We start from the raw sequence: 18797 nt of genomic DNA on the forward strand, positions 1-18797 counted from the left end.
ACACTAAATCCCTATGCTCATTTGCTTCTGTATAGTTTATACCTAATCCAGTCTACTAATCAAACTGTTTTCTTACCCAGTATCAAATTGTTTTGATTCATTCTGGTTTAGGTAGAAAGACCATATTTGTGTCACAGAAGGAATTTACCTATTTTTTCAAATGGTTTATGTAGTATTAGAATAATTGTTCTTTAAGTGTTTGGTAGAATTTAATATAAATCCATTTGTTCCTGGAGGATTTGGGAGCTGGGGGAAGGAGAGCTCATTTATGACTTGTTCAATTCCTTTTCCTAAATTAAGGTTAATTATATATTTTATTTCTGTTACTCTGGGCAATTTATATTTTGTAAACAACTATTTCATATAGATTGTCAGTTTTATTGGCATAGAGTTGGGCAAAATAGTTCCTGATAATTGCTTTTAGTTCTTTATTGGCTGTGAATTCCACTTTTCATTTTTTGATATTGGTAATTTTGTTTTCTTCTTCCTTTTTGTTTAAATTAATGTCTTATCTATTTTCTTGTTGATTTCTTTTTAAAAAACAGCTCTAATTTTAATTTATTAATTCAGTATATTTTTTATACTTTCCATTGTGTTCATTTCTCTTTTGATTTTCAGAATTTCTATGATGGTATTTAGTTAAGAGTTTTGAATTTGTTGGTGTTCTAGGTTGGTTTTATTTTTTTTTAGTTGCATACCCAATTCATTGATCTGCTTTTTCTTTTTTTTTAATTGATGAAGAAATTTAAAGATGTAGACTTCTTCATAAGTACTGTTTTGCTTACATCTCACAATTTTTGGTATGTTTCACATTCTTACTATTATTTTAAATAAATAAATTATTTTTCCTATGACTTGTTCTCTGACTCTTTGATCCTTTAGGATTAAGTTATTTAATTTTGAATTAATTTTTTATTTATTTTCAAAGGCTTTTAAATGAATGTATTTTTTTGTTGTATTATGAATGAGGAAAGTTATACATGTAATATTTCTCCTTTTCTGCATTTGTTTGTGAGATTTTTTTACTCTAACATTTCATTAAATTTTTTGAAAGATGCCATGCAAAGTGGAAAAAATAGATCACTATTCTTTTTCAATATTCTTTAGAGGTCTATTACATCTAGCTTTTCTGAAATTCTTATTAATCTCTTCATCTTTTTTCTTATTTATTATTAGATTTCTCTAGGTCTGGGAAAGGTAAATTGTTGCTTCCCGTTATTATAGATTTACTGTCTATTTCCTCCAATAACTTATTTAACTTTTAAGAATTCAGATGCTGCATTAGATCTATTTTTTTATTTTGCTTTGTTTGAGATTATGTTTGCTACTGCTTTCTTTTTTACTTCAGCTGAAACATAATCATTTCTGTTCTGATTCCCTTTAAAACAACAACAGCAACAAAAAACAAAAACAAAGCATATATTGTTTGCTCTATCACCAACTGCTCCTTCTCATGTACAAACTCTTCCTCGTACACTACATTTATGAGATAATATTCACAATTTTTTTATCCCTTCCCACTTTCCCTAGTGCATTCCTCTTCCTCACCCTTCCATTATTCTTTTTAGATCTTCCAAACACAATAGAATTACACCCAGACCTTTTATTTAATGAGACTCCCTCTAAGACCCCCTAATAATGATAAAGTTCTAAGGGCTTACATGTATCTTTTCCCCATACAAGGATGTAAATTTGCTTAACTTTGTTTAGTCCCACATAATTTTTTAATGTTTACATTTTTATTTTATTCTTAACTCCTCAAAGTTTCTATGTAGTGCTGGTCTTTTTATCAGGAATGCGTGAACATACTCTATTTCATTATGGATCCATTTTCCCCTTTGATGATTATACTCGGTATTACTGGATAGTTTATTTTTTGGTTGTAACTCTAGATCCCTTGCTTTCTGAAATATCATATTCCAAACTTTCTTTTTTCTTATAATCATTTCTTTATAAAGCTGTAAAATTTTGTGTTTTCTTGATTGTGCCTTCCATATTTAAATTCTTTCCTTCTAGCTGCTTGCAGTATTTTGACTTGAGAGTTCTGGATTTTGGCTATACAGAATTTAGTGAAGTATATATTGTGGACTGTGGATCTAACGCCTTCCCCAACAATGTCCAGTTTTCCAAAACATATTGTGAAATAATTAATCTTTTCCCCAGTTTTTATTTTCAAAGAGTTTGTTCATTTGGTTAGATATTTGGTAATCAGTCACCTAGTATTTATTAAGCACTTACTGTTTGCCAAACATTGTGCTAAGCATGAGGGATACAAAGAAAGTAAAAGTTAGTTTCTGACTTCATAGAGCTTACAATCTAAAGAAAGGGACAACATCCAAACAACTACCTACAAACTCTATATGAGGAAATTCTCAAATATTTGATGGTCTTGATTTTATAAATGGGATTCTTTTTTATTATGTTGTCCTGATCTTTATTAATAGTAAATAATGATTTTTTTTCACATGCTAATTTAGGAGAGACGGTATGACATAGTGGGTAGAGCACTAGATCTGGAGTCCAGAAGACATCAAGTTAAACTCTACCCTAGATCTATACGATCTTTATTTTGCTCAGACTTAGCTTCTTCATCTATAATATGGTGAGGATAATAATAGTATCTACCTTCCAGATTGTTGTGAGGATCAAATGAAATAAATCACTTTTCAAGCTTTAAAGCGTAAATTTGGTATATTTTTATATAAATTTGATTACTGTTTCTGTTTTTTTTTGTTATGATGCATTGATTTGCTAGACATACTATCCTATCATCTGAAAATAATGATACCTCTCTATATCCAATATTAATTTCTCTAATGTGTTTTCCCTATATTATTAAAATTGCTAGAATCTGTGATACTGTATCAAATAAAAACAGTGAGAGGGAGCATTCTTGTTTTGTCAACAAGCATCTTTTAAGCTTTTAAGTAAGTATGTGCCAGGCACTGTGCTAGATGTTAAGTATTCTAAGAAAGACAAAATAAGCTCATGTCCTAAAGGAGTTCACAATCTAATAAAGGAGATAATTTGGAAAAACTATCTACAAGTAAGATAGATACAGGATAAATTGAAGATATTCTGCAAGGAAATGCATTAGCATTAAGAAGAATTGTTTTAGTGGGATTATCCCTAATACGTTTATACTGAAAATTATATTGGCTCTTGGCTTAAGATAGATTTTTTTATTGTGTTGAGGGAAAAACCTTCTATATTATTCATTTTAGAAAGTTTTAAAATTATCTTTTTATTATAAATATAAGTGTCAACAGAAAACTTGGCATACAAATAACAGAAAAGGGAATTGTACCAAAAAACATGAACTTCTATAGTTTATTTTTTCCATATATTTTAAATTTGTATGATATAACAAAACTTCCCTGCTTATAAGTATACCTTTCTGAATTTCCTTCTGTTCTCTTCTATTTTTAAAGTGTTTTCTGACTTTTTTTTTTTGCATCACTATTATTATCCACTATTTCCACATACTTCTCTCCAAGGAAAAGCCAACCATCTTAACAATCTCTATAGCGAAACAAAACAAATGAACAAAATGGTTGTATCTGTAAATCTATATCTATATATCATCCTACATCTTTAATTCATCACCTCTTTGCCAGGAGGTGGGAAACAAATTCTGATCAATATTCTGAAGTCAGATTATTCTTTCAAAATTGTTTCCCTTTATAGTATTGTAGTCATAATATCAATTTTCCTCCTGGTTCTAACTTTATTCTGTATCAGTTCATACACATTTTTTTAAAATAACTTTTTATTGATAGAACCCATGCCAGGATAATTTTTTTTACAGCATTATCCCTTGCATTCACTTCTGTTCTGATTTTTCTCCTCCCTCCCTCCACCCCCTCCTCTAGATGGCAAGCAGTCCTTTACATGTTGAATAGGTTACAGTATATCCTAGATACAATATATGTGTGCAGGACTGAACAGTTTTCTTGTTGCACAGGGAGAATTGAATTCAGAAGGTATAAATAACCCGGGAAGAAAAACAAAAATGCAAACAGTTTATATTCATTTCCCAGTGTTCTTTCTTTGGGTGTAGCTGCTTCTGTCCATCTTTGATCTGAATTAACTCTCTTTATTGAAGAGATCCACTTCCATCAGAATATATCCTCAAACAGTATCATTGTTGAGGTATATAATGATCTCCTGGTTCTGCTCATTTCACTTAGCATCAGTTCATGTAAGTCTCGCCAGTCCTCTCTGTATTCATCCTGCTGGTCATTCCTTACAGAACAATAATATTCCATAACATTCATATACCACAATTTACTCAACCATTCTCCAATTGATGGGCATCCTTTCATTTTCCAGCTTCTAGCCACTACAAACAGGGCTGCCACAAACATTTTGGCACATACAGGTCCCTTTCCCTTCTTTAGTATTTCTTTGGGGTATAAGCCCAGTAGAAACACTGCTAGATCAAAGGGTATGCACAATTTGATAACTTTTTGAGCATAGTTCCAAATTGCTCTCCAGAATGGCTGGATGTGTTCACAATTCCACCAACAGTGTATCAGTGTCCCTGTTTTCCCACACCCCCTCCACATACACATTTTCCTATGTTTGTCTGAACCCATCATATTCATCATTTCTTATAATATAGAAGGAATGCAAATGAAATATAATTCCATTACATTAAAATGCCACAATTTGTTCAGCCATTTCCTAGATGATGGGATTGGTTTCCAACTCCTTTGATATTATAATAGTATTACTATAAATATTTTGGAGAGTTTTCCTTTCTTTTTAATTTCTTTGAGATCTATCCCTAGAAGTGATATTGCTGGCTGGAAAGGATGTGCACAGTTGAGAGACTTCGGGAGATAATTCCATATCTTTATGTTTTTGATATCTATGTTCATAATAAAAACCATTTTAAAACACCTTGCAGAACAAAGAATAGACAGGGAGAGCTTTTTCCTCAACACAATAAAATATTTCTACTTTAAGCCAAATGTCAATATAATATGTAGTGGAGAAACATTAGAAGCAATCCCTCTAAAACAGACACAAAACAAAACCATTCTCATTGCTTTTATTTGACATATGTTGAAAATTATAACAATTTTGAGAAGATAAGGAAAATACATTAGAGGGATTAACATTGGAAGTGAAGAGGTCAGAATAGTATTATTTGCAAATGACATGATAATATATTTAAAATCCAAATTTTTTACGAACATTCAGTCATGATAAAAATGATTTTAAAAAATAAGCACAAGGTATGCTAATTCACAATTGGTGGAGCTGTGAAATATTCTAATTCTTCTGGACCACTGACTTCAAACAAAAAATGTAGATATATGAGAAAACCAAGGCATGCAGCAATTAAGATTGGCCCAGTTAGTAAATATCAGAGCCAGAATTCAAATGCAGGTTGTCTGTCCCCAAAGTGAGCATTCTTTCTACTCTTTTTGCCTCCCTCTCTTTGCCTAAGCCCTAGAAAAAGCAGACTCAATCTATGTGGTATATGGTAGAGAGGGAAGAGGGGACGGAAGAAATAGATGTTGGCCCAAGTTCTTAAAAAATCAGGGTATGGCCGAGGATATTAAGCCTAAAATTGTTCAGGTTCTAAAAGAGATAGATGTCTATCCCCCAATTGGGAGCACAGATATTTATAGTTTATGGAAAACTAACAGAGTCTGAGTAAGACATTTACTAACTTGGGGGAATGGGGGAGATTTGTGTCTTATTTTGATCTAACTTCCTGTGAATTAAGGGTCTCTGACCTGGGGGATTCCTCACAGTTCAAGCAGCTGCTTTATGGTAATCTCAAAGGGCAACCACCAACAGGGTAGAAGGCAAAAAATGTTTTTGGGATTTACAGGCTCAAGGCAGCTGTGCTTAGCCCAGAAACCATAGCAGCAGAAAAGCATACAGACAAAGAGACACAACCTAAAGTGGTATCAGCAGTTACAAAAATGGGAGCTCTGTTTAAGTGAAGGCAGTCACCATCATCGCTGGAACTTTCAGCAGTGAAGATCTGTGACTCAAGTAGCCTCAAATCTGAAGACAATCTGTAATTTGATGCTATGCATTTGCTGCATCCCTGAACACCTATCTATAAAGTATATCTCCATATACACTGAATCTTACTTTCCCAATGACTACCATTATAATTTTGGAGAAATGTTCCCATAAAAAGTGTTCTTAACCCTAGTATGAAACTTGTTTTTGTAGAGATAAAAAGACTCTTGCATTATTATGACTATTTTATTATTTGGATAATGTTCTCCTTTTTCCTATTTGGGAGAAATGAGTTACTGAATTAGCTAGTTCAGGCAGAGAGCCCAAAGCTTACCAGTTGACAAGTCAGTCAACAAGCATTTATTGAGCTTCCCTCTGTGCCAGACTTTATGCTCTCTTGGTGACACAGAGGCTGAAAACAAACAAAAAATTAAATCCCCTGTCTTTAGAACATCACATTTTAGTGGGAGAAAAACACGTAAACAACTATGCACAGACAAGACATATATATATATATACACACACACACAGGATAAGTGGGAAGCAGTCTTCTAGGGAGTACCGTATTACTAGAGGGAGAGAGGAATAGGAAATGTCTCTGCAAAATGGGATCAAAGCTAAGTCTTAAAAGGAAGCCAGGAAGGGAAGGGGGGAAAGGGACGGCATTCCAGATATGGGAGGTGGCCAATAAAAATGCAAAGAATTCAGAGATAAAATGTCATATGCAAAAAATCAAAACAAAACTCACACACACACACACACACACACACACACCCCAACAAGAAACCCTGTGTCACTGGATTGTAGAGTGTATGAGGAGAGAATCAAATGTAAGAAGACTGGAAAAGGGATCAGATTTGAAGGGCTTTAAAAGCCAGAAGATTTTATTTTTTATCTGGGAAGGAAAAGGATTAGAGGATACTTTGGCTGACTGAGGTTTGGTTTAAGATTGTAGAGTGAAGAAGCAGTCCCATGCCCATTGAAAGGACAGGATGATCTAGGGGCAAGAAACTATTCTTGATTTGGGTCAGATTTAGTGGAATGTCAAAAGATGTGGCTCCTGGACCTAAAGACTAGGCCCAGAGACCTTAGCTGAATTAAGATATTTTGAAGTATCAAGAGATATGGTCCAGGATTCTATAATAGTGAAAAGAACATAGAATTTGGAATCAGGAGGTTGAAGTTCAAGTTTCTTAATTTATTTTGGACTCGATTTCCTCATCTGTAAAATGGGAAGGATTTGGATTAGACGATCTTGAAGATCTCCTTCAGACTAGAGTTTATGAACATGTCACACTTTAATTTATTCTTCCTCAGTACATTCTCCACAGGAAGAATCATAGCATCTCAAGAATTGGAGGGGAATTTAAAAACTATCATATACCCAAAGCAGGGATTGTCTCTGGTATCCCTGACAGTGGGCCTGGTTAAATCGGGGATTCTTAACATAACCTTAAGGTAGACTGAATTTGGATGAGGAAAAAAACCTTCATTTTTACTAATCTCTAACTAAAATTTAACATTTCTTTCAATTATTTATTATTGTTATTAAATCATTAAAAAATTTAAAAATATTATTCTTAGGTTCATAGACCTTACCATATTGCTAAAGGGATCTGTGATACACACAAAAAACCAACAATTTCTGGCTTAAATCCAGTATCTGCTTAAGGACCTCTAGTGATGGGAGACAATCCACTAAATTATTGTCATTGTTAGAAAGTTCTTACAAGTTACTATAGTCTATACTCTTGTGAATTCATTGAAGATGGGTCTGATTAGGTAGGCTATTCATTGGGACTCATAAGGAAGTCCGTGAGCAAGATGGAATCAGAGGCCTTAGCTATCATTCCCTTCTTATCCATTTTTTCCATTAATATGTGTGATCACAATCCATGTACTATCCTTTTTAGAAATTAACACATTTCTTGGGAATACAATAAAATAAAGAACTCCTTTTATCCTTTTAGTATAGTTTATATGGGAGACTTAAGAACAAAGGATTTGTACTGCTAGGTCTATATCCCAAAGATAGCCCAAAAGGCATAAAACACTTATTTGTACAAAAATATTTGTAGCAGCTTTTTTTTTTTTTGTGGTGGATAAAAAGTGGAAATCTAGAGAATGACTGTTAATTGGTGAATGACTGAAAATTCTGTGGCATATGACTATAGTAGAGTATTATTATTCTACATAAGAAATAAAAAGGAGAATGATTTCAGAAAAATCTAAACTGATACATAGTGAAGTGAACAGAACCAGGAGAACATTTTACACTGTAATAGTAATATTTTATGATAAAGAATTGTGAATGATTTAACTATTCTTGGAAATCCAATGATCCAAGATAAATCCCAAAGATTAATGATGAAGCATACTATCTGCCTCCAGAGAAAGAACTGATATTGATTGAATCAGATTAAAGTGTGCTATTTTTCACTTTCTTTCTTTCATTTTTTTCTTTTATGCAAGTCTTCTTTACAAAATGTCTTTACATATGTTTAACCTATATCTGATTGCTTATTGACTCAGGGAGGAGGAAGAGGAGGAGGAGGAATAGAATATAGAACCCAAAACTTTAAATGTTTTTTAAATTGGGGGAAAAAACAAAGGCTTTGAAGTTCTTTTTCTCTTTCCATAAAAAGGAAACAAGAATAAAGATAATCTGTAGGCAATACGTTTGTGACAAATAGATATGTTATAAACAAGTTTTATTAAACCAATCTCAACCTTCTTCTTTTTCCTTGCAGTGCCAAGTACCAAGATTCTGGCTACTGGAGGAGCTTCACATAATAAAGACATTTTACAGGTAAGGGTAGATGGCAGTCCTTAAGACTTTTCATGTTCAGTCTCTGATTCTGTCACAAAGTTGTAGAAATTTAGAACCAGTCTCAGGTTTGGAAGGGACCCTCTGGGTTGTCTAATTCCTCTAAGGCCACAAAAATTCTTAGTTCTCGCCTGTCCTTAAAGCAAAATAAAACAAAATAATCCTTTCACTTGACCCAGCTACTTCTCCAGCTCTCCCTTTTCATTTATGTCAAATTTTTAGGGAGAATAATTTATACTTTCTATCCCCTTTTCTCAATACCCCATTACTCTTTAGTCCTCTATGATCTAGCTTCCATCTTCTTTGTTCAGCTAAAATTATTCACCTCCAACCTCAAAGATTTATTGGTTCTCAAATTTGAGGGCCTCTTTAAAGTCCTATTTTCCTTTTTTTTTTTTTTTTTTTTGGGTAGCATTTAACATGGTTTGCTGCCCCTCCCCCTTTCTGAATATTCTTCTCTCTTCCCTTGTTATCCATAACAATGTACTTTACTAATTCTTTTCCTATCTCTCTGTCTTCTCCTCTGCTTCTGCTGGTTCTCTATCCTCCTCCTGCTCCCTAAACATGCTCATCATCTAAGGTTCTGACCTGAGCCCTTTTCCCTATCTGTGCTCTCTCCTTTGGTAATCTCATTTATTCCTATGATTGTATACTAATAACTTTCAACTTTGTATCTCAAACCCTGAATTATAGTTTCCACGTTTTCAGTTGCTAACTGGACATCTCCATTTGAACATTATGCCAGCATTATCCTGAGTGTGCATGAGCTTAGAGTTTATTGCTTTTTGTGACCAAATATTATAACAGAAATAGCCATAAACTCCCTTGGGCTGAATCTGAGGAACATTGGCCAATAGTGGAGACTGGGATTACAGTGATGGTGGTGTATAATTTGCTTAGAGAGGGATTTGTACAAGTGCAAGATGGAGCCATATCAGTCTTGGTCAGGTTGAAAATGGAGAGAGAAAAATGGGTGGAGTCAGTATGAAGATGAATTTCAACATTTGTGGGGAAAACTAGGGCAGTCACACTGAAAATGGCATCTGGGTGTACTGCAGAACTCATGATTTGGCAGAGAGATAAGGCAGGAACATGGCTTCAAGCAACTGGATCAAAGCAGCTGGCTAGTGTTTATGAAAAGGGCTTTTATTATGCTCTATATTGGCTGGGCCAAGTGAAGCTTTTATCTGCAAGCTGGTCCTTCTACCCCCAGTGTGGTCATGGGGAGCCAACTGGCCCCATTCTTACAGATACCTTAAACTCAACATATTTAAAATCAAATTCATCCTGTTCCTTTCCAAATCTGCCTCTCTGTTACATGGGAACTCTCCAAACATGTTCTTAAGGTGCTCAATGAGATTCTCCATTTCTAACACTGAATTATTAAGTGTCTTCTATGTGCTGGGCATCTAGGAATATTGTGTATGTATGTGTGTGTGATTTCATTGATATAAGCTATTACTTGTGAGAAAATCCCTTCTATGGATGCAATCCTGAAGCCTCAGTGCAGTTTGGAGATTAAGGGCATGTTTGAAGCATTGAAGGGCCAAATGCATTACTCAGGGTCATACAATTGGTCTGTGTTAATGGCATGATTTTAATCCTAGATCTTCCTGATTCAGAGATCAGTTTTCTATCCACTATATCATGTTATCTTTGGGGTGTACAGAGATGAAATGAAAAACTGCCCATAAGCTCAATGAGTTTATATTCCCCTGGGAAGACACAACATGTAAACAGAGAAATACATACAAGATAATTTAAGCAGAAGACAATGAGCACTAACAACTAAGGGAGTAAGCATCAGATAATAATAATAATAATAACAATAATAGCAAAAAAATGGAAAACAGAACAGCTAACATTTTAAAAAGCACTTTAAAAGTTCCAAAACATTTCCCAAAATTTTTTTTGTTCATTATCCACATTTTATTGTTGAGTAATTAAGTACTTATTTAGGGTCATATAACTTGCTAGTATCTGAAGCAGGATTTGCACTTCAGTCTTCCTCTCTTCAAATCAGGTACTGTATCCACTGCACTACATAGCTTAAATTAATTTTTCTAAAAAAATTTTTCTCTGAAATGCCATTTCTTCATAAACTCAGCCTTTACCAACAGCATACCTTGTAATGAGAAGAAAAATTATGTAGCTAGGTAGCACAGCAGGTAGAATGTTGAAAGACCAGAGTTCAAATCTAGTGTTGGACTCTTATTAGCTGTGTGATCCTGGACAAATAATTTAATCTTTATCTCCCTCAGTTTTCCTCTGTGTAAAATGGATTAAATAGTATTAACCTCTTGAGTTTTTTGAGAGATCAAATAATTCACCATATGCAAAATTCTTTGAAACCTTCAAGCTTTATATGAAGGTTGTTATTACTATTACTTATTTAGTATTTGTTCTTTTAGTGAACTACTGAATACTGATTGCTTCCCATACAAAAATAGTACCATATATAAGATATCACACAATCAGGCAAGGGAATCCTTCCACACACTACTAGCTGGGAAGTGTAGTGGATAGGTCACCAGGCCTGGAATCAGGAAGACCTGGGTTAAAATGTGGCCTCAGAAATTTAATAAATATCACTGGGCAAGCCATTTAACCTCTATTTGCCTCAGTTACCCCATCTACAAAATGGACATAATAGTAGCACCTACCTCCCAAGGTTGTTGTGAGGATCAATTGAAGGAATATTTGTAAGTACTTATCACAGTGCCTGAAACATGATAGGTTCCATATAAATATTAACTCTTCTTATTAATCTACGTGAAATATATCCATGAGGGGAATTTTTCCTTTGAAAACCCAGACAACACATCAGTTTCTTTTATATGAGCTAGATGAAGTCCTATGCTTTGCTCTTAGAGCCATCCAAACCACCTATAGCACAGTGGTTATTTTTTTTAAACCGGGCTAGTTCCTCTTTCTTACACTATCACAATTTTGAACATCACAACTCTACAGCAGCACAAAAATATAGCTCTTACTTTCTCCTGACATAAGTGCCGACAGTAGGACCTACTAACTCTTTTTGTAGTTTACTTTTTTTTTTTTAAAGAAGTCTAACACCATCCCTTTAAACTTCCTCTATTTCTATTGATAGTGCAGTGACCTTCTCCCACCTGAATCATCCTAGTCTCTCTCCTCTCTCATTCATGAGTTATTGAGTCCTACTAGGTCTCCTTTCTACCCTCTCCTTTCCACTAAACCTACTTCTATCCTAGTTTAAGCCTTCATCTTTTCATGCTTAACTATTATAACCATTCCCTAGCTGATCTCCTGTCTCCAGTCCTTTTCCCCTTTCCAATCAGCTTATCACTGCTCCCAAAAGAATCATCCTAATAGACAGTTCTGATCTACCCATTCACTTAGTCAAGAGCCTTCAATGACTCCCATATTCTGCATACTAAATCTGAAACTCTGGGTCTCCCATAATCTGACTTCAATTTACCTTACTATTCTTATTTCACACTACTTACTTTCATGGAAAGTACTTACTTACATTTCAGCCAAATGGAATTACTCTTGCCCTTCTCTTTCATTTTCATACTTTTTAGTTTATTGTCCCTCCACTCCTGGATGCATTCTTCCCCTATCTCTACCCATTGAAATTCTTTCCTTCTTTCAAGACTAAAGTTGTATCACTTCTCCCATAAAATTTGTCCTGATCATCCTAGATGAAAGCTGTCCATCCCTCAGAACTCTCCAAATATTCTGTTTGGACTTCTCCATTGCACTTAAAATATTCCAGTTTGTCTTATATTTGGATTCATATCTTATCTACTCTAAAACATTCAAACTCTTTAAGGATGGAGATTATCTCATTTGATTTTTGATTTTAAAGCACCTAGTCCAAAGCTTTTCCCTTAATAAATACCATTATAAAATGTTATTTGAATTGAAGTGAAATCTCTACTCCAGTGCAGAAACCCCCACTACAGTGTTCCTAAAGAGCTTATCTGTCCTTTTTAAAACATCTCCAGTTGTAGGGAGCCCATTTAATCAGCCTTTTCCAATTCTGGAAAATTCTGACTTCTGAAGATATAAGTCCTCTTCTTTTGCATAATAATACTTCAAATATTTGAAGCTACCCTCAAATGCACTATACACCCACATATACTCCATCTTCATTTATATTTGTATAAATCATTTTCTTTCATTAATAACTAGCTTAGATGCTGCATCTTATTCCAAGTCTTCCTTGTTCCCCCAGCTGAAAATAATGTCTTTCCTTAAATGTTGAAAAATTTTTCTAGATCTCTCCTTTGCCCTTATAACATTCAGTTTTATATTGTGTTTATGTGTCCACAAGTCCTTGCTACCACACTCACTTTATATTTAATGTAAACTCCTAGAGGACCCTGATGATATAATTCTTCATGTTTGTTGTTCCAGTTTTTAGCACACTGCCCTGAAAGTATTTTATAAATATTCATTGAATTGAATTAAATTGGAATCAAAAGTGGAGGCAGTTAGGGTAAACCACATTGATAAGAAGTTGAAAAGTGGAAGAAAAAAAAAAGAAAGAAGAATAGAAATCAGACAATGGCTCCAAAAGGCATGGAATCCAGTGAAATTTTTTTGAGATGGAGATTTGAATGAATTTGAAGCCAAAAGGCCGGGAGCCCATGGCTAGGGACCTAAAGAATTAGAACTGGAAATGCCTATTCTCAGGAATGGGAATGACTCATTGTGAGATAACAGAAACTTCATGTTCTCCCACAGGTTTTGTCTGATGTGTTCAACGCCCCAGTGTACACTATTGAAACTGCCAATTCAGCTTGTTTGGGATGTGCATATAGAGCAATTCATGGTAAGATTATAGATAAATATATACAGCAAATGAGATCCATGATCCTCTTGTTATTTTAGTGCCTTTGATTACCCTAGTCACTCTTTTAAAAATTATATCTCTTTCTCTGTTCCTCAAGGCCTAGTGCATATGATACCTTCTCCATGAAATCTTCTGTTATCATCCTAGGTAAAAGTTATCCCTTCTTCCTTTGAGACTCTGTAAAACTTTGTTAATCTACTTTGTTTCACAACTATTTGTATACATTTGTATCATCTTCTCTGATAGGGTACAAGTTTTTTAAAAGATGGAATTATGCCTTATTCATCTTCATATCCTCCAAAGTATCTAGCCACCAATAAGTCAACCAAAAAACACTTATTAAGCACCTGTCTATGTGTCAGACATTGTGCTAAGACAGTAGGAACTTAGCAGATGTTTGTTGGATGAATAAAGACTGCCACATATTGTATGTCCAGTGAAATGAACAATCTACTTCTTTGGAAATGTTGGTTTAATCATCCTATTTCTCAGTGAGTAAGAACTCTTCTGTTCTTGGACACTTGTTGCTTTGAATTAGAAAAGCTGGTAAGTAATGACAAGCACTGAACACTGTCCCCCCCTTCCCCAAGAGAGGGAAGGAATAGTGATGTAGATAGTTGAGGGGCACTAAGATTTGATGAGGAAAGAATTTTCAGTCAATAGTTTCCTAGTCCAGTGGGGTATCTAGGACAGATAGATGAACTTGAAGAATTTGGCAAAGTCTTTGGTCAGTATAAGGGTTTTTAAACCCTTGACCTACTCAATAGAATCCACCTTCTAAGTAAAATGCTCTGGTTAGCAAAAGAACTTGATCTATTTGTACTGAGTTTAGTCCTTAGGCTGAGCATTCTCATTCCTTCTCTACTGCTATACTCTACCCTCCCTCGGGCTTTATGTTTTCATATCAGGTGGACAAGTCACATCCTTTAGGCTAAGCCGGGGGCTCTACAGTAAATGCCCATTCCCTTGGGGAGCTGAGATACTCTTATATGATAAGGGTGAGAAAGACCTCTCTGCTTTTTCAGTAGATGATTCTTATTTTAAGGGCTTATAGCTAATACTGCTATACCTGAGGGGCCAAAAAAGAGATCCCATCCTGGAATTCTGACAGGAATAGTAGCATAATAGGAGAATGAAAAGGTTAAAGTCATTGGACTTCGCTATCTCTTTGCTAAAAAGACTTTCTGAATTTTTTAGGATCTCGTTCTGATATAGCCCTATCTATCACCTTGTTCTTCTACCATCCCTGTTTCTTCCTTCACCAGCTTCTGTGAAGAAAAAAATAAAAGCATAGAAAAGAAAGGAAACTACAGCTGTTTTCCTGCTGCTAAGAACAGTTTAAGGACTAGAGTCCTCTCATTAAATCTAAGACTTGAATTCCATTCAAGCTCCCTCATATTCTACTGAATTCAGTGATTTCCCACAGCTAAGTCATTGTTGCCAAGAAGCCAGCCTCTCCTATCTCCTCTTCTGTTCTGCTTCTTTTGCATGGTATATATCTATGGATATGGTGACTCTTTGAGGTCAGGTCCTTTCCCTTCTTCCTTTGCCATTTTTCCAAGGATTATGTAGACATAGCCATCACCTCTGATATTACTGAACCGACTTCTTTGTACTTACATGTTTTCAATACAAATTCAGAATTAAGCTTAATTCTATTCCCTATTTCCCACATCCCAGTAGAAGATGGGTGCTGCCATTTCCTAGTCATTTTGTGTGCTGTTCTATCACAATGGAGGAACAAAATACCATCTTTATTTTCCAATAAAGCAATGGAATCATAAAATGTTAAAATGGAAAGGACAAATCCCATGAGGGTGCATCCTTCAATTAAAAAAACATTTACTAAGCATTTAATGTGTTAAAGGACCTAAGTAATACAAATATATACTCCTGGGATCCATGGGTTTACAATCTAGTACAGGAGATGAAATATATAAGTTTATACATAAACAACTTCAATGAAACAGAATATGATAAGTGAATAAGAATGTGACCACTAATGGCTGAGATCAAGAACTCATAGCTTATAAGGAAAGCTTTGAAGATAGATGGCAATTCAATGAGTCTCTTTGAGTGAGGGGATCAAGATAAGGTATTCCAGGTATAGGGAACAATAGTTTTAATTCCAAGGGTCTCTCCTCAGGGACTATTATTCATAGATCATCTCTCCTTGGGATTATCCTTCATTCCTCCTCATTTTCTCTCATCCATCTTTAAAGATAATTTCTCATGTCTCCTCAGGGGCAAATTCTCATCTTTTCACACTGACCAGCCCTTCTCATTCTTTTTTTCTGGAACCAATTCTCATTAATTTAGCACTTTGGTTCAAAATATGATTTTATATCCCACAAAATATGATTTTATCCTTCCAGGCCTCACAGTAGGGGGAAATGTTTCCTTTGCTGATGTTGTGAAATTAGCCCCGGAGCCCAGATTAGCCGCTACACCAACTGCTGGAGCAGCTCAGGTGAGCACATCTGGTGGGGATGGGAAGGAGGGGGAGTGGAACCATTTCCAAATTACTTTGTAACTAGAGCTATTTAAGCATATTGTATGTCAAACCCAGTAAGAGCTGGGCTTGCATTTCAGAAATAATGAGCCCCGTTCCAAGAAGGCTCAGAGGTCACATTGCCTAAGAAATAATTGTGGAATGAGCCTCCTCTGTCTCCAATGGATGAGAAAACAAGAAACTCTCCTGGAGTTTGCCCCTTCCCCTCACTGGACACTTCAAGGACTTACTCCTGTACTTACTCCATGTGGTGAGAAGGCCCCAAGCTCCTTAGGCAACTCCTTCCTTCCTCGAATCTTTAGAAGAAGCTGACCTGTTGAAAACAGTCATTCTCTACTGGGAGCTTCCTTTAAATGAGCCATCTGTCATTGTGCCTGGTACTTATTTATACACATGGCATTTTTTCCTCAAAGGATTTCTAAGATCGTCATAGATTCATGCTTATTCTGTCCTTATAAAATGCTTTTATATCACACTTTAACATGAGGCAGCAGGAGCCAAGTTAAATCAGCACTGGGCTGGAAGTCAGAACCATGGGTTTTAATCCTAGATACATCACTTACTTGGTATATGATCTTGGACTAGTCATTACATCATTATTATGAGTCTTAGTTTCTTCATTATTGAAATGGAGGAAATTTATTTCCTTATTTTACTAAGTTTTTTAGGGGATCGGATGTGAGAACACAGGTAAAAGTGTTTTGCTATATAATTGCTATGCAAAGTTCAAAGGCATAGATCTAGAGCAGGATAGAGATCATCCGGGTACCTTTCCTCTCCCCCTCCACCCCCATTTTGTTTTTTACAGATGAGGAAACTGAGACCAAGAGAGGCCCAAGGTCACACAGGGAATAAGTGGCAGAAACAGAACTAATCTGTAGTTTATAGATGAAGAAACTGAAACAAAATAAAGAGAAAGGATTGATTTGTGGCCTTAGGGGTAGGTGATTCTATTGAATTCCACTGAGCAAATCTTTACTGAACCCCTCAGTGCAAGGCATTGTGCTAAATGTTGGGGATACAAAAGCAAAATGGATTTAAACAGGATTTTACTCATAGCCCAAAAGCCTGGTCCAACAGCCTCAATAGCCTCAGTGAAGCATTGATCAGTCTCATCTCCTGGAACGGTTCCTCTCCCCAAGTTAATCCGACCCAGTCAGCATGAAAAAAACAACCTGGAGACCTCAGAAGTCCATGTGATGCTACAGCTGCTGCATTCAGATTTTCAGATTCAACCCTATGTTAATAATTTATTATAAACCAAAATGCTTGGCTTCTTGGCTAATTAAGCAAAGAGGCATAAGAGGAAATAGGATTATCCTGAGATAATCACATCTGACCATGATATGGAGTAAAATCCAGTTACAAAAGATCATAATAACAATCTCTCACATTTGTATAGCATTTTACAGTTCACAAGGTGCTCACATCCATTATCTTATTTCATCCTCAGAATAACCCTATGCATTAAGCAAGACAAGGATCATGGAATCGTTAAGTTGGGGCTGAAAAGGACCTTGGAACTAATCAAATAGAAAAAATATGGGGAATTTACATATGGGGAAACTGAAGTCCAGATAGTGGTCAAGGTCACACAGTTAGTAAGTGTCAAAGATGGGGAATTGAACAAAAGTCTTTTTGACCTGAAGTCCAGGATGTCATCCACTTTACCATGCTGTCCCACGTGGTTATTTTTCCCTTTTTATGGAAATGGAAACTGAGGTCCAGAGAAGAGAATTGCTTTGTTGGAAAGATCAGACAAGGGGAAATTTATATTTTCAAATGGAAGGTAAAAGCTCAAGACTATCCTATTAAGAACTACACTCTTCATGATTCCTATTTTGAGGGGCTATATCTTACACTGCTTTCTTATATGAACATAGACTCCAAGAAGTCAGACCTAGTATCAGAGGTTTAAGACTTCAAATTCTTTTGGAGACAGTGTGATCCATGAGAGAATGTTATCATGGCAAGGGAATGGGACAAGACATGGAAATGGAGCCACTGGGGCAAGGGGATGGCAAGAGGTCCTGAGTCCTAGAGCTTTCAAAAAATGATGAACAGATCATCACTTGAGTTTCATGAGGAATCTAGCTATGATGCAAAAAGTGGGAAACTCTCTGCAGGGTGTAAAGTTTACAGAGGATCACAAAAGTAAAGCTATTCACAACAGGTGTAAAAGACGGTCAAGATGATGGTTTTCCCCAGTTTTCAGAGGGGCACCTGAAATAGGAAAGAAGCTTTCGTCTTAAACTGAGCTGAAGAGCATATGTGAAGCAAGCTGTGGAGGAGTAGTATCTAAAAGGGTTGCTAAATTTTTTTTTTCTGTTTTACTTCTCATTTTCTTTTCTGTTTCAACTGAATGCTTTTGCTGATTCTGTGTTGTTGCTCTCCTGGGTTACTTTTAATGCAATAATAATTTAGAATTCAAACCTGAGTTGACTTTAAAGGCTCTCAGCTTCAGTGAAGACTTAAATCATGAGGTGGGGTATATTTACTGGAAATATCACCCACGAAGATGAATGCAAGTCTATGATGCATTAGTAAAGGTTGGCTCATAGATGTCTTTAATAAGTGACCAATCTGGGACAAGGTGCCTCTATAACAAGAAGTATATCTTTATGCCAGCT

At 35.4% G+C, this 18797-nt stretch overlaps 1 protein-coding gene across 2 annotated transcripts in view; it reads left to right on the top strand.

Moving 5' to 3' along the window:
• XYLB (xylulokinase) overlaps window positions 1–18797 on the top strand; it is a 228626-nt gene that overhangs the window by 203436 nt on the left and 6393 nt on the right. For both annotated transcript variants that reach the window (XM_051983961.1, XM_051983972.1), the window contains 3 exons: window positions 8739–8797; window positions 13547–13634; window positions 16031–16125. In XM_051983961.1, coding sequence (XP_051839921.1) covers window positions 8739–8797; window positions 13547–13634; window positions 16031–16125 — 242 coding nt within the window. The remainder of the gene's footprint in view (window positions 1–8738; window positions 8798–13546; window positions 13635–16030; window positions 16126–18797) is intronic.

The sequence above is a fragment of the Antechinus flavipes genome, chromosome 1 (genome assembly GCF_016432865.1).
Source record: "Antechinus flavipes isolate AdamAnt ecotype Samford, QLD, Australia chromosome 1, AdamAnt_v2, whole genome shotgun sequence".
Lineage (NCBI taxonomy): Eukaryota > Metazoa > Chordata > Mammalia > Dasyuromorphia > Dasyuridae > Antechinus > Antechinus flavipes.